The 16,289-nt window shown below is 42.3% G+C and overlaps 1 protein-coding gene across 1 annotated transcript; it reads right to left on the bottom strand.

Moving 5' to 3' along the window:
• Positions 1 to 612: 612 nt before the first annotated feature.
• LOC136463544 (RNA polymerase II transcriptional coactivator KIWI-like) lies at positions 613 to 5,741 on the bottom strand. Its single transcript, XM_066462529.1, has 4 exons — positions 5,582 to 5,741; positions 5,386 to 5,491; positions 1,696 to 1,718; positions 613 to 1,005 (listed from the first exon to the last, which is right to left on the bottom strand). Exons 1-4 carry the CDS (start codon positions 5,699 to 5,701, stop codon positions 946 to 948), a joined length of 309 nt encoding a protein of 102 aa, XP_066318626.1. The 5' UTR covers positions 5,702 to 5,741; the 3' UTR covers positions 613 to 945.
• Between the last annotated feature and the right edge of the window lie 10,548 nt (positions 5,742 to 16,289).

The following is a 16,289-nucleotide window of genomic DNA, read 5'->3' as shown; positions in this document are numbered from 1 at the left end:
ATGTTTTAAAAAACTTTTCATAACAAAGATATGGGATGAAAACCAAAACAACATACATTTAATGCTCAATGCAGTCATGTTGGGTGCATCTCAGTGTTTTTGTTATGGAAGATTTTCAAGACATGTTTAGACATCGATTTTCCATGTTTTTGTGAATATATTTTCTATTTTCCTAAACCTATATCTAACTTTTGAAAGCTTTTAAATATACTTTCAAGAACTCTAAATATTTTTTTGGTTTTTATCGTTTCCTAATATATCTCTAGGATTTTCTTGTAGGGTCTTAGAAGCTGAGATATTTTTTTATTGGTTTAAAAATCTTATCAAGCATTTACCAAATTTTTTTAACTAGAAAAATAAAATTGTGTCGAAAACCACTTCTAACCAGGCCATAAAAGTAATTCAACGGTTTTAAGCTTTTACGAGTTATAGGGCTAAAATAGTCAATTTTAGAGCTCGGGCATGGAAGTCAGATGACAGTGATATAATTGGGTACGTTTTCCTTTCCCAATCGAAGCAAATAGACCTTGGCCCAAGAATGAATGCCAAGGTTTTACTTCGAGCCTAACGAGGATTAAGCCTGCAACCGTTCGACCAGCACGCCTATTACAATTCCAAACAGCAATGCTTGCTGGCATAATAATCTCATAACAAAGCAAGTAAGAAACAGGATCATTTTTACAGCAAAGCTTAGTTCTGCACTCCTACCAAACTGGTTAGGAGATGAAGTGAGAAGTTCCGTCATCCGAAGTTTACATACCACGAGGCAGAAACCAAACCTTTCGGCCATGTGGGCTGTGGCCACCTACAACAGCAGGTGGCCAAGTGTACAAAAGCAACATGGCAGCATATGGGCAACAAAAAACAGTCTTGCCACTACTACCTACATCAGGCATCAGACGAGAAGCAAAAGTTTGCCCATACGTGACTGCTTGGCTGCTCCCATCATGTGTTCTCCTTGATGGCCACGTCTATGGCTTTGATATTGTCCCTCAATATCTTCCACTGCAGATGTAAATACCAACAGGAATGAAAAACTTATTGCTTCATTAACAAAAAAAAAAGGAGAGGGAGAATGGCAATGTCATGTAATTTGCCAAGAGTACAATAGCAGCTAAAAAATATTATGATGGCATATTTTGTGCCTTGATCTTGGCAACTCACTGCAAAGATAACAGAATAACTACTTCGGATTATGTTCCTGGATACCTGACAAATGGGATATTGGTACTAATTATTATTCAGATTAATAGTGACAAATTTGTTTGGCTGTAGAAGGGCCGAGGGCGGGCCTGGTGCAAGCGGTAGAGTCTTACCGCCTGTGACCGGAAGGTCCCGGGTTCAAGTCGCGGTCTCCTCGCATTGCACAGGCGAGGGTAAGGCTTGCCACTGACACCCTTCCCCAGACCTCGCACAGAGCGGAAGCTCTCTGCACTGGGTACGCCCTTTTTTTAAATTTGTTTGACTGTACAATAGCATAGAACTATGTCCCCATGTTGCTGAGAATATTGTCATGGCCATAAAAGAATGGCAATGCTTGTCAAATAAATTTTCATAGGGCTACTTGATATTCCAAGTATGGCATGCAAATTTCAAATATACTAAGATCTAGATTTTCATGAAATCAAGCTTCCTGCACGCATATAAATTCTAAGAATCATACAACATATGTAAAAAATTGAAAACACCACTGACCTGATCTAACTGGAGTGATATACCTGGAAAGGAAAAGAAGAGATGAAATTATATTACTATTAATAAGTAGAGAATATATACCATCATCTCTAGGAAATATTAAAGATGGCGCCACATTTGAATCAAGAAAATTAATTGCTCTCCCATATGCTGATGTCCATGTTGTAATAGAATTCATCCAGAAGCATATCTAAGCTTACCATGCAATTAATACTCTTACCTTTGAAGCCATGGGCTTAAAACAGAATGTCAGCTCCAAATATGATAATTTCCAAATAAACACACCATGATAATTAGAGTACTCAACAGCATTACTTATTCATAACTATCAACCAGGATATGCATATAAGCAATCCTTACTTCATCACTTGGCTAGTTGGCTAAGTGCATGGTCTCAAATTCAAGTGATGAAGAGCAAAAGCTTGTTGTCACAAACTTGCATAACAGTAACAGAAAATGTTATGTGCAGATTAAAGGCATAGACAATGTTTACAAGTCGTCCGATTAATCGCGATTAATCGGTCCCTAGTGACCGATGAGGGGTACCGTCGACTTGTACAAGTCGCCCGATTAATCGCGATTAATCGTCCTAGTCGGTCCCATGGCGACTAGGTTCGACTGGACGACTTGAAAACATTGGGCATAAATTCTACCTCGATAAGTTCTGTACCATTACGATTTTTTTTCCAGTGCTATGTTCATTCTATTATTGGTACGTATGTTTAAAGTTCACATAATGGTCTAAATACATGGCAAAAATCAATTAAAGCTAAAATCTGTGAGCACAGAAGCAGTTAGGTTAGAAGGAAGCCATTCATCCCATCTTTAATCTTATATATAATACAATAGGGCCACGCCGCGAGTTACCCCTTAACCGTTGGATCGTGCAATCAAGCGATCTGATCTGTCCAATGCAAGTCACTTCAGATCTCCTACCCGCTTCGTGGTTGACCTGAACCACCATGAACCTTCGTGGGCCGCGAATTCCTATCCTGCTCCCCACGTCCCTGCCTGTGCCTCACCTGCTGCCGCTCCCCTGTGAGTCCACCTACTTCCCCGCGGCGCAGCCACGTGTAGGGTGTGGCGTGAAACGCCGACAGTGTAGAGTCTGTGCAGAGCGCACAGAGCTGCAGAGCTCACAGCCGCCCCTTGGCAAGTCATGCGATGACTAGGCTTCGTGGTGACGCAGGGCGGTTGAACGGGCTCATGGAAGGTGCAGGAACCTTGGGAAGAGTGGCAGCACAGTGGCTCTCCCTGCCGCATCAACGAGGGCAGCATCATGGCCCTCATCACCTCGCAGCCGTTGCATTGGTCTTCTACATGAGGCTGCGAGGTGCTCCGTGCGGCCTAAGATGTCATGCAGCACGGGCACCTCAGGCAGCAGCTACAGGAGGTCCACCTGCAACGGCAGCTATCCTCTTCCTCGGCAGTGGGCTCTCCACACCACCAGAGGCAGCTCTGGGTGTGCCAGCAGCCCGCGGGCGTAGCACACGGCCTGTTCGACAAAATGACGCGCTGCATAGCAACGGACCAGCCTGGGCTGCAGTCCAAACAGCAACAGCTCCTGCGCCAGTCTCTTCCATTTCTCACATCTCCTTCCACCCGACCTTATCTACTGCAACTTCCCAAGCAAACAATCAATCCCTGTGAGAGTAAGCGTCCATCGCCAACATTTTTGCTGGATTCGTCCTCCACTGCACTCGAAGCTGGAGGCCAAGACTGCGACAAATATCTCACCAGGTAACAGGTCCAAATCTCATTTGTTGTATATGTGTTTGATTGGACCTTTTACTTTTCATCTCAATATGTAGATGCAAATCATCTTCACTCGTCCATAACTCATACATTTTTACTGATATTATCTGTTCTATGCGATGCACGAGCTCATCCAATGCATCTTCACTCCTCACTTGCCTCCCACAGCTAGGCAGCACTGATGGAGTTGACTGTGCTGTCAAAATAGAGGTAAGAGAGTGTGCATCTGACAAACCACATTCAGTTTATTTTAGGAATGTACAGAACCTAGATACAGTTATTAGTTATAGACATATAACTATTCTATTTGTAATTTTTGTGGTGAGTTCAACCAAATTCTTCTTGTTTATCCTTATCTACTATTCCTATGTGTCTGCTGCATTGAGGTTCATATAGTAATAATTGCACGAATGCAAGTATTTCACAAATTCTGGTTGCATGAAGTGATTGCCTACCACAGATTCTTGGTGAAACTGATCCATCTCATAGAACAAGTGAAGGAATCAAGAATCAAGACCGAAAGAGGGTATATATCTACCACATGCTTGACAAAAATGTATATTTCCTGGGGTATCTTTTTTTCCACAACGGTCGAAACCGAATTTCATTACGTACGTAACGAAATTACACAGTTCAGAATGTAACGTAACAGCGAGATATGAAATACCGAAAAAGCTGTCCATGACTCTGATCACCAAGGGATCAGCCATCACGGACCCAACCAAACTAACCAAAACAAAACCCCACGGAAACAGCAACACAGCACAACGTCAAAAGCTCCCCAATACAGGTCCAAGGCCCCCTCAGCACGCAGGCTGTGACTAAGCAAAACACAACGTTGTATCCTACATAGGGAATGATCTGACATCCATCTTGCGCCTGAGCCACATATTGGATGATTTCCTGGGGTATCTGATCAGATTAAGACTGATATAACATGGCACTTCTTTCCATTGGATATGCAGTATCTTGCATTTGTAATTAGGAACAATTTTCTAATTATATATTTTTACAGCACAGGAGAAATTTCACAGACAACTATAGATATTGAAGAGATTAGTTGAAGTATCACTAATAGTGCCAAGTATGCTTTATCCTAAGGTGTAGCGGCTACCAGGGATTGGGTGTATGGTGAGAGCAGTCCTCCCTGAGCAAGAGGCTTTCTGCTAAGGTCTGACATTATTGCTGCTCATTGTTTTGGATCCTGACAATGTTATTGCAGTAACAGCTGATGGATAAATGGGAATGGTCTTGCAAATGGTGACACCATAGACATAATTAGAGCAACAAAAGGCAAATGATGACACCATAGGAAGAATGAGAGTGACAAAAGGAAGGATCTGAACCTTCTGAAATATGAAGCAGTATGGTTCCTTTCAAAGTGTTCTATTTATAATCTTCTATCCATTGCTTAAAAGGGTAAATACATATTCATCTACTAATACCCTTGATTTTAAATGCAGCTCAAGGATGAATTATTGTTCTTGACCAAAGGAATTGGAGCCACATGCCGATTATACCATATCCTGGTCTTTTCCATCAAGGTACATCCACATTTTAAAACATGTGGTTCATACATATAGAAACAAGGAACAAGTAAAGTAATTTTGATTGATTAGAGGTTAGTGACTACAAGAATTGTATACTAGGCTGGTAACCCATGTGGATCACAAAGTATATGTATATCCTGGGCTGAGCAGCTCAACTGTGGGCGCCGCAAAGCCGCACATGTATTTCTAGAACAAAACCAAGTGTAGAACAAAACCAAGTGCGTCCTTAATCCAGCCCTAAACTAAATCCATCTGTGCTAACAATGGTGCAAGATACCTTGACCTGAAGTGCTCTACTCGGATTCCAGACGCAGCCAGGGGGAAAAAAGAACACCCATAGGAACAGTAGAACATAAATGAGAGGGGCAGAAATCGCTGGTGGTACCTTTGCGGGTGGGGAGAGTCTTGCCGTCCTTGACATAAAACTCGCGGAGGTCGACGTAGACCCTGCCTTTCCAGCTCCTAACGGACACCTTCTTGTTCTTCGATATCTGCACGAGCGCCATCAGATTGATCCAATGGGTTAGGGTTCTAGCCCCTAGGGTTCTGTCTCGAAACAAGGTATTGGGCGCGGTCCATACCTCGGCTACGACCGTACCGTCTTCGGCGGGTTCGGAGGGGCCGTTGTCCCCGGCGGCCTGGCGCTTGGCCGCCGGCTCGCCGCCGCCGCCGCCGAAACGCTTCTTTCCCTTCCCCCACATCTTCCTTTCTGAGACTCGACTTGAGCGTCTGGATCTTTCGAATCGGTGCCCCTGTACCCAAAAACGTCGACGAGGGCCCACACCTACGTAACTGCAGAAGCCTTTTGAGTTTTTGAATTTTGATGATGACGCGAATAACTTCTTGAATGAACATGTATAGAGTTTTGAAAGATACACCCAAAGCTCCTAGTTTTAAAAAGTATGATTATACTTACAAAAGAAAATTTTACATATCATTCCACCACAAATTTTCAAAAAAAAAAGACAAACTGATATTATAGAAAAGGTAGCAAACCTCTTAGTATACTTGCCCATGCAGCCCGAAGCACGACGGCACGGCATGAAGTCCGTTTTTTTAGCCCGACACGAGCACGGCACGGCCCGATAACATGCGGGCCCGGGCTAGCCCGGCCCGAGGGAGCAGGCCGTGCCTGGGCCGCTGCTCAGGGCCGTGGGTTCTGTTTATAACTGGGATTATAAACCTGAAGTTGCTAGATCTGAATTATGTCATTTGATTGCTAAGCTTGATCTGCCTTTAGGAATTGGTGAGACTGATGCTTGGGAAGAATACATTGTTAGAGCTCATAATCCTAGGTTTGTTAAGGTCTCTAGACAGACCACCACTAGAGATCTTGGCAAATTTTTTAATGAACGACGTAATATAATTAAGAATTGTGTGTTGTCTGGTGCTTCTTCTATTGGTCTGACATCAGACATTTGGTCTGGTAATGCAAAGGAAGACTATATCAGTGTTGTTGCTCATTATGTGACTGCTGACTGGGAGTTGCAGAAAAAGGTAATTGGTCTCCGCTTGATTGAGGTAAAATATACTGGTGAGAATATTGCAGAAAAAGTTGCTTGTGTGATTGAAGAATTTGGTTTGCTTGACAAGGTGTTCTCTGTTACTCTTAACAATACTTCTTCCAATGCTAAGGCTATAGAAACATTGACACCTATGTTTGCTGGTTATCTGGGTTGATGGAGACGGGGATCTCGATCTTTCGTCAGGTGATAGTAACTATCGTTGTGCGTGGAGAATGACACACTGATCCGGCTTCAGATCGAAAGATCGAACCCTGCAATCTTAGCACCACAGCTCCTCTGGTTATCAATCAAGTCACGGACCAAGTTGACCTCGCCAAGAAGGCTAATCCTTGCCTGTGCAACGAAGAACACAAGCAAGAACAAGAAAGAACACAACCAAATTGCAGATGAATGATTATCTCATGAAGTTGGGGTCTCACAAACCGATGAACGGCGAAATTGTTCTTGACAAAATAATCTAAGCAAAACCCAAACCCTAATAGAGGGGTGGCGGTTGTTTATGAAGACTCTAGGGTCGTGCAAGACCCCTGGACGCGCCCCTAATGGGCTCAAACTCGATACATGGTCCAACGGACCAAAAGACGGTGTCGCAGCACCCTGACAGATTATAGATGCTGACTTGTTTCAATGATTCCCGTTGATTTCGAACAGCTTTTGATGTGATACCACTTGGATTGGCTTCCTTATCAAATTAGCTTTCTATCCATATATGGATCATCGAAAACGGAGTCCAGATGCGTCCTGGGTGACCAGTTTAAGGCAGACTGGTCCTAGAGACCGAGGCAGACTCGAATTCTTGTTGGACTAGGCCTCCGGCTTGTGTTGGACGTCCTTGCTGGTCATCATCACCTCCACCACTTCCTCTAAGTCCTTCATGACCCTCTCCAATGTTCCTAAGCAAGATAGCATCATTAGGTAGTAGTTTATTCTCAAAAGTATACAAAGTATCGCTTAAGAACGAGCTCACCTCTAAATTAAGTTGTCGCTTTGGAGCCTGGGTCATTGGACCTTGCATGACGGTTGGAGGATCAGCGGGCACCTCTAAAGAAGTGATGTCCTCATCATCCTCCCCCTCTTGAATTGGAGTCGTCCTTGACTCAAGCTCATCTTCTTCTCTCAAATAAGATTTCAAATCTGCAATGTTAAAGGTGGGACTAACCCCGAACTCGGGTGGCAATTCAAGTTTATAGGCATTATCACTTATTTTCTCAATGATCTTATAAGGATCAGCTGTTCTTGACATTAATTTAGACTTACGCAGCTCAGGAAATCTATCTTTTCTCAAATGTAACCAAACCAAATCACCCAGTTCAAGTTTAATCTCTTTTCTGCCTTTACTATCAGTAATTCTATATTTTTCATTCATTCTTTCAATATTTGCTTTAGTTGTTTCGTGCAACTTACGAATAAAATCAGCACGCTCTCTAGCATCACTATGTATTCTCTCAGTGGTAGGTAAAGGTAAAAGATCAATAGGAGCACGGGGTTAAAACCATACACTACCTAAAAAGGACTTACCTTGGTGGTGGAATGTTCCACTCTGTTATATGCAAACTCCACATGCGGCAAACACTCTTCCCACATCTTCAAATTACGCTTCAAAATGGCTCTCAACATGGTGGACAATGTTCGATTCATAACCTTAGTTTGCCCATCAGTTTGGGGATGACATGTTGTAGAAAACAGCAGCTTGGTCCCCAATTTATTCCACAACGTGCGCCAAAAATAACTCAAGAATTTTGCATCACGATCTGAAACAATAGTAGAAGGCATACCATGCAAGCGAACGATTTCTTGAAAGAAAAGGTCAGCAATATGAACAGCATCGTCGCTCTTATGACAAGGAATAAAATGTGTCATCTTAGAAAAACGATCAACCACCACAAAAATACTATCCCTCCCCCTCTTAGTCCTTGGCAATCCTAACACAAAATCCATAGATATATCTGCTCAAGGAGTAGAAGGAATAGGAAGAGGCATATACAAACCATGTGGGTTCAACCGTGACTTAGCTTTTTGACATGTGGCACACCGAGCTACGTACCGCTCTATATCTTGCCTCATCCTTGGCCAAAAGAAGTGTGTGGACAGCACCTCCTCCATCTTCTTGGCACCAAAATGTCTCATCAATCCGCCTCCATGTGCCTCCTGCAACAATAAAAGACGAACGGAACCAACTGGAATACATAGGTGGTTAGCTCTAAACAAAAACCCATCGCTGATCATAAACTTATTCCATGTGCATCTCTCTCTACAATTAAGCAACACATCCTTAAAATCAGGATCAAGCGCATATTGTTCTTTAATGGATTGAAGACCAAAAATCCAGCAATCAAGTTGGGACAGCAATATATATTTTCTAGACAAAGCATCAGCAATCGCATTATCCTTCCCTTTCTTGTGTTTGATAATATAAGAAAAAGATTCAATAAATTCAACCCATTTAGTATGCCTACGATTCAGATTATTTTGAGAGCGAAGATACTTAAGCGATTCATGATCAAAATGAATAACAAATTCTTTAGGCCACAAATAATGACGCCACATCTCTAAAGAACGAACAAGTGCATACAATTCTTTATCATACGTGGAATAATTAAGAACAGGACCATGCAATTTTTCACTAAAGTAAACAACTGGTTTACCATCTTGTATCAAAACACCACCAATGCCAACTCCACTAGCATCACATTCTAGCTCAAAAGTCTTACAAAAATTTAGAAGTTGCAGCAATGGTGCGTGTGTAAGCTTGTCCTTCAAAGTGTCAAAGGACTCCTCTTGTGCCTCTCTTCAATGAAACACCACTCCTTTCTTCGTCAACTCATGCAATGGGGCAGCAATGGTGCTGAAATCTTTGACGAAACGACGGTAGAATCCTGCAAGACCAAGAAAACTCTTCACCCGTGTGACAGTTTGGGGAACTGGCCAGCTCTTTATGGCTTCAATTTTCATCTTGTCCACCTCAATTCTCTGTGGAGTTACAACATAGCCAAGAAAAGAAACTTGATCCATGCAAAAGATGCACTTCTCAAGGTTACCAAATAGACGTGCATCACGTAAGGCATTAAAACAGCACGTAAGTGATCCATATGTTCATCAAAAGACTTGTTGTAAATCAATATATCATCAAAGTAAACTACCACAAAATATCCAATAAAAACTCTTAAAACCTCATTCATTAAGCGCATGAAAGTGCTAGGTGCATTTGTCAAACCAAAAGGCATTACTAACCACTCATACAACCTAAATTTGGTTTTAAACGCAGTTTTTCATTCATCTCCAAGTTTCATTCTAATTTGGTGGTAGCCACTTTGCAAGTCAATCTTAGTGAAAATTATAGAACCACACAACTCATCTAGCATGTCGTCTAGCCTAGGAATAGGATGACGATACCAAATAGTAATATTATTGATGGCTCTACAATCAACACACATACGCCAAGTTCCATCTTTCTTAGGAACCAAAAGTACAGGAACGGCACAAGGACTAAGGCTTTCATGTACATACCCGCGGTCCAAAAGATCTTGGACTTGCTGTTGAATTTCTTTAGTCTTCTCAGGATTGGTTCGATGGGCAGCTTGGTTGGGCAAGGTCGCTCCTTGAATCAAATCGATTTAATGCTCTATCCCTCTCATAGGTGGTAGCCCCGGGAGTATCTCAGCTAGAAAAATGTCCTCATACTCCTGCAAAAGGTTAGTGACAGCAGGAGGTACCGAACTAACAATATCATCAAGCGAAAACATAGCTCGTTTGCATACCAAAACATAGCAAATATCATCATCAAAAATTTCAGCAAAGTCACATTTTGTTGCAAGCATAACACCAACCTTCAATTTAATCCCCTCAGCCTTAGAAATAGATGTAGACTTATCCTTTTTAGGTGGAAAAATAGAATTAGCAACTTGCTGATTTTTAGATTAAACATCATTGAAACTAGCAGCGCGTTCTCTATCAGCTTGTATAATTTGAGCAGGGGTCAAAGGTACCAAAGTAATTTTCTTTCCTTTATGCATAAAAGTGTATTTATTACTTCTACTATGGTGTGTAGCATCATTATCATGTTCCCAAGGACAACCCAATAGGAGTGAACAAGCTTGCATAGATACCACATCACAATCAACAGAATCAGCATAAGAACCAATGGAAAATGAAACTCTGTAAGTTTGTGTTACCTTTACTTTACTATAATCATTTAGCCACTGAATATGGTATGGACGTGGGGGTGGGCGTGTGGTCAAGCCAAGCTTCTTGACTAAATCAGAACTCACCAAATTGTTGTAGCTACCCCTATCAATAATGACACGTGCTCGACGGTCGCTGATGACGAAGAAAATCTAGAACAAGTTATGGTATTGTAGCTTCTCAGGTTGCTGGACTTGTGAGCTGAGCACCCGCTGTACAATGATGCTCCTATAGGACGCCGTGGCCTCGTCACTAAGGACTTCGCTGTCCTCCTCATCTGCATCTTGGTCTTCTTCATCCTCAATGTCAGAGGTGCTAATGTAACCATCTTCTGTAGCAATATATGTCCGCTGACTTGGGCAGTCCTTCTGCACATGGCCAATGCCATGGCAGCGGTGGCACTGAATACCCGAAGTGCGTCCCATCGATGCAACAGATGAGGAACTCTTGGTAGGCACCTGCAAAGAATTTTTACCTAAATCTGAAGGTCTTGTGGGAGGTGCCTTAGGTGTAGCGGAAACTCCAGAGGTTGCTAGTCGCTTGCTCGCTGGTGGAGGCGCCCAAAAAGTGGTTGGCTTGGTCAGCCCTGAAGATGGTGCTGAGCGTGGCGTGTATGTGCTGGTGTTGACCTTGCTCTTGCCTGCTGTTCACGCCCCTGCAATTACTTTTCTGCAAGCATAGCAAACTGAAACAACTGGTTGATAGTGTTAGATTCTTTATAATCAACAATATCCTGAATCTCACACCTCAAACCCGAATAAAAACAACAAATGGCATCTTCATTTCCCTCCACAACACTACAGCGCATCAATCCCTTTTCGAGCTCACCATAGTAATCATGTATAGATTTATCTTCTTGTTCTAAATGCATCAATTTCTTACGTAAGTCTCTATGATAAGGAGGAATAAAACGATCACACATAGCTACCTTAAGTTCTTCCCACGTACCAGGTAAAGTATTCTGTGCAGCTAGCCCATTCCACCAAATAATGGCAAAATCCTTAAACTCACTAGTAGCTTGTCTAACTCTATGCTGCTCAGGTATAAGGTGGGCACTAAACTTTTGTTCTACCGTCATCTCCCAATCAAGATATCCCTCAACATCATAATGACCCAAAAAAAATGGTATTGTGAACTTAATTTTAGCATAAGGATCATTGGGCACACGGTGATTATTACCTTGACGATGGTGGTGGTGGACACCACCCATACCTATCTTGTTGCGGCAAAGACATTGTCGTAATCTCTCTTGTCAGATAGCTGCTCGACCTATGTTCCTGTTGGCATCATACACCGTGTCTTGACCATCGGTGTTGCTGCCAGAGACGTCGTTGTTTCCCACCGCAAAGGTTTCCAACTCAGTAACCTTGTCGGTTAGCGTGGAAATTCGCTTGTCCAATCTCTCTATGCTATTGCCAATGTTGAGTTCAATGAGTGCGTCAGTGACGGCCTTCCTGACGGCCTTATTCATCCTTTTTTGGGCATCCTCTACAATAGCTTGTAGTTGCTCTTGACTGACACACTCATTGAAACTCTTAGAATTGTTATCTCCAGTCTGTTCATCTCCTGCCATTGAAAACACAAAAACAGGAATAAATGGTGAAAGTTATCCCTACCAAATGACTACATGGTTGCAGTGGTGTCACTTTTTACAGCAAGTGGAAGCGTCTTATCAAACTCTTACAAAGTTCTTACCAACACAAGCAGTGGCGGTACAACCAGTAGCTGGTTCGTGATACCTGTGAGGCAGTGGTACCAAGATTGCAAGGCCCTTTGTCTGTACTAATCTGAAGAGTTTGTGGAGCTTGGAAGACACACAAAGAGTAATATGTATATCTGGCATACAAGTCAGTAACATAAAGTAATGCTGAATTATAGTTCAAAGTACTTGTTCTTGTTGCTGGTCTAAAATGTTCCAAGTACCAGGCGTGTGACAAAAGTATGGTTGATAGCAAGGTGATAGGTGTATGAAAAATAAGTATGATGAATGCAAACAGCAACACAAACAAGGAACCAGACAGCACACGCTAACACAGCTAACACAACCCCTCACTTTTTTCTATTTTTTTTTGCTGTCGTTTTTTTTGGGAAATTTTGACTTTTTTATTTTATTTTTTTGATATTTTTCCTTCACTTAGGAGCACAAAAGAAGTAACCACAGAAAATATGAGCTTAAACAAGTGAAAGACGTGGCATGTGGAAATTTTAGAAGACGTGCTCAAAATAGACAAAAAGCTTGTGACCACGAAAAGAGGATCTTGTGACCAGTTTTTGACCAAATTAAAAATTTTCGACCCCAGCAAGACCAAGGATAGATGGATCCAAATTTTTTTTCTGGTCGATTTTGATATATGGAACGTCGAAATCGGAGTCCGTATGCGAAAACTAGACCAGTTTTAAGAATTGACTCCGATTTAGAGAACAAAACGGGAACAATGTGTGCAAAATTAGTCATAAAAGCAAAGATTTGATGGAAACAATGGAGGAAAACACACGAACTAAACTCTAACACGACCTAACCAGCAACAAGACCTCGATCAGGACACAAACTCAACACGACGGACTCTGAAACTGAAATATGAAAAGGCTATGGCGCGGAAGGTTCTAGGATAGGGAAAACGAGTATGGCACTGGACTATGGGACGAATGCGAAACACTCAAAACTAGGGAATAAAAGTGAACCTAACGGTATACCTTAGCTCTGATTACCACTTAATGGAGATGGGGATCCCGATCTTCCGTCAGGTGATGGTAACTATCGTTGTGGTGGAGAATGACACACTGATCCGGCTTCAGATCGAAAGATCGAACCCTACAATCTTAGCACCACAGCTCCTCTGGTTATCAACTAAGTCACGAACCAGGTTGACCTCACCAAGAAGGCTAATCCTTGCCTGCACAATGAAGAACACAAGCAAGAACAAGAAAGAACACAACCAAATTGCAGATGAATGATTATCTCATGAAGTTAGGGTTTCACAAACCGATGAACGGTGAAACTGTTCTTGACAGAATAATCTAAGCAAAACTCGAACCCTAATGGAGGGGCAGCGGCTGTTTATGAAGACTCTAGGGTCGTGCAAGACCCCTAGACGCGCCCCTAATGGGCCCAAACTCGATACATGATCCAACGGACCAAAAGACGGTGTCGCAGCACCCTGGCAGATTCTAGACGCTGACTTGTTTCGACGATTCCCGTTGATTCCGAATAGCTTTTGATGTGAAACCACTTGGATTGGTTTCCTTATCAAATTAGCTTTTCATCCATATGTGGATCATCGAAAACAAAGTCTGGATGCGTCCTGGGTGACCAGTTTAAGGCAGACTGGTCCTGGAGGTCGAGGCAGACTCGAATTCTTGTTGGACTAGGCCTCCGGTTTGTGTTGGACGTCCTTGCTGGTAATCATCACCTCCACCACTTCCTCTAAGTCCTTCATGACCCTCTCCAATGTTCTTAAGCAAGATAGCATCATTAGGTAGTAGTCTATTCTCAAAAGTATGCAAAGTATCGCTTAAGAACGAGCTCACCTCTAAATTGAGTTGTCGCTTTCGAGCCTGGGTCATTGGACCTTACATGACGGTTGAAGGATCAGCAGGTACCTCTGAAGAAGTGATGTCCTCATCATCTGAACCTGCACCTACACCTTCATATCCTAATAAGGTTAAGTATCATCTTGTGCATCAACATTATGCTTGCCATATTATTAATCTGATAGTAAAATCTGGCTTAAAAAGGTTCAAACCTTACACTGAGGATTTCAGAACTGCTATTAACTTTTTGAATTCATCTAATTAAAGAATTGCTTTGTTCAAGAACTTTTATATTGCTAAGGGTGTTAGACCTAGAAAGTTTGGTTTGGATATGGATGTTAGATGGAATGCTACATATCTTATGCTTAAACACCTGCTTCCATATAAGGATGTTTTTTCTGTGTTTATTAATTCCAACTATGGCTCAACGTTGTTAACTGCAAGTCACTAGTATATTGCTGATAAAATACTTGAATTTCTGGAAGTTTTTTATGACTCCACAGTCACTCTTTTTGGTGTTTACTATCTAACTAGTCCACTTATTCTACACCATCTGCTAGATATTATAACTCATTTGCATGAAAGTTCAAAGGATCAGAATCTGTTTTCTATTATCTATCCTATGAAGCTTAAATACCTAAAATACTGGAAGGACATACCTCTGTTGTATTCATTTGCATTCATTCTTGATCCTAGAGGTAAAATGAGAGGTTTATTTAATGTTCTTACCATAATGCAACAAAAAACTGGTTTTGACTACAGTTCTTATTATGGTATTGTGAAAACTGAAATTTTCAAATTGTTTAACAAGTATAAAGAAAAGTTTGGTGCAGCTAGGTCTCAAAGGAGGGCTGCACAACCTGCAAGTATCACAGGTAAGAGGAAGCAGGCATGGGGAAGAATTTTTGGAGGCCCTGGAGCATCTGGTGTTGTTGGACCTTCCCTTGCCTCTGCTCCTAGTCCTTCTTTATCTACTTCTACTGCTGCTTGTGAGCTATCTGCTTATCTGGATAGTGACAATGTCACTGCATATGAGGATGACTTTGATCTACTTCTCTGGTGGCGTGACCATAAGCTAACATATCCAGTGCTTTCTATCATGGCTAGAGACATTATGTCAGTTCCTATTTCAACAGTGTCTTCAGAATCTTGTTTCAGCTTGACAGGAAGAATACTTGAGGAGCGGCGCCGTCGACTATTGCCTAAACATGTGGAGATGCTTGCTTGCATAAAAGATTGGGAGCTGGGTGAAAGAAGATTGCAGCATGATGTTGACAACCAAGAACTGGTAGACTCCTTCGGGCATCTCTATCTTGATGAATATACATTTACTTCTGGGGCTCCTTCTACTAGCACATCTACATCTGTGGCTTCTGTATCTGGTGGTTCTTGAGTTGAGAGTTGAGATTGAGACAGTGAGAGTGTGAGACTTGAGAGGTGAGCTGAGAGCCTGAGACTTGATTATGATCTGTATCTATGATGTATCATGTAAACCTTTGAACATGTTTAAGACTTATAAGAGCTGTGATGTACTCTTTTTTCCTTTTTGGGGTTTCTCACAAGGGTGAGTTTTACCCAGAAAGGTTTTTAATGAGGCAGCATTGCACACAACTCAGTTATCCTTTTAATTTCCTCTTGTTCTCTGTGTGTATGGTTTTGGTTTTGGTTTGAAGCTCTTCTGAGGAAAAAATACTTCAAATTTGAATACTTCTTGTTGAGATGAATTTTTTGATGTGTTTTGAACCTACGGGCCTCGGGCTGGCATGGCCTGGTGATTTGGCAGTGCCTAGCAGGCCGGCCCAGCATGGATTTAGGCCCACAGGCCTGTGCTTGGGCTGATGGCAAGGCACAAGGCCCGCAGTGGCACGACACGGGAGGCACGGCGTGCCGTGCCGGCCCGACATCCTCCGGGCCATGCCTAGCCCATGCCCGGACCGTGCTGAGCCGGGCCGGCCCGATGGCCAAGTATACCTCTTAGGGCACGCCCAACGGAGATAGTAACTAATGTTAGCCTCAAAAAAAAAGTGCAGTCTACAGAGACATTCATGAG

Source organism: Miscanthus floridulus, chromosome 7 (genome assembly GCF_019320115.1).
Source record: "Miscanthus floridulus cultivar M001 chromosome 7, ASM1932011v1, whole genome shotgun sequence".
Taxonomy (NCBI): Eukaryota; Viridiplantae; Streptophyta; class Magnoliopsida; order Poales; family Poaceae; genus Miscanthus; species Miscanthus floridulus.
This window is presented reverse-complemented; position numbering and strand designations above follow the sequence as displayed.

What these genes read in the sequence shown, in the direction of transcription:
- LOC136463544 (XM_066462529.1), bottom strand. Translation starts at nt 5,701, where the DNA reads ATGTGGGGGAAGGGAAAGAAGCGTTTCGGCGGCGGCGGCGGCGAGCCG. An exon ending in ACGGTACGGTCGTAGCCGAG is followed by an intron (nt 5,492 to 5,581) that starts GTATGGACCGCG and finishes GCGCTCGTGCAG; the next exon opens with ATATCGAAGAACAAGAAGGT. An exon ending in GACTCTCCCCACCCGCAAAG is followed by an intron (nt 1,719 to 5,385) that starts GTACCACCAGCG and finishes TTTCCTTTCCAG; the next exon opens with GTATATCACTCCAGTTAGAT.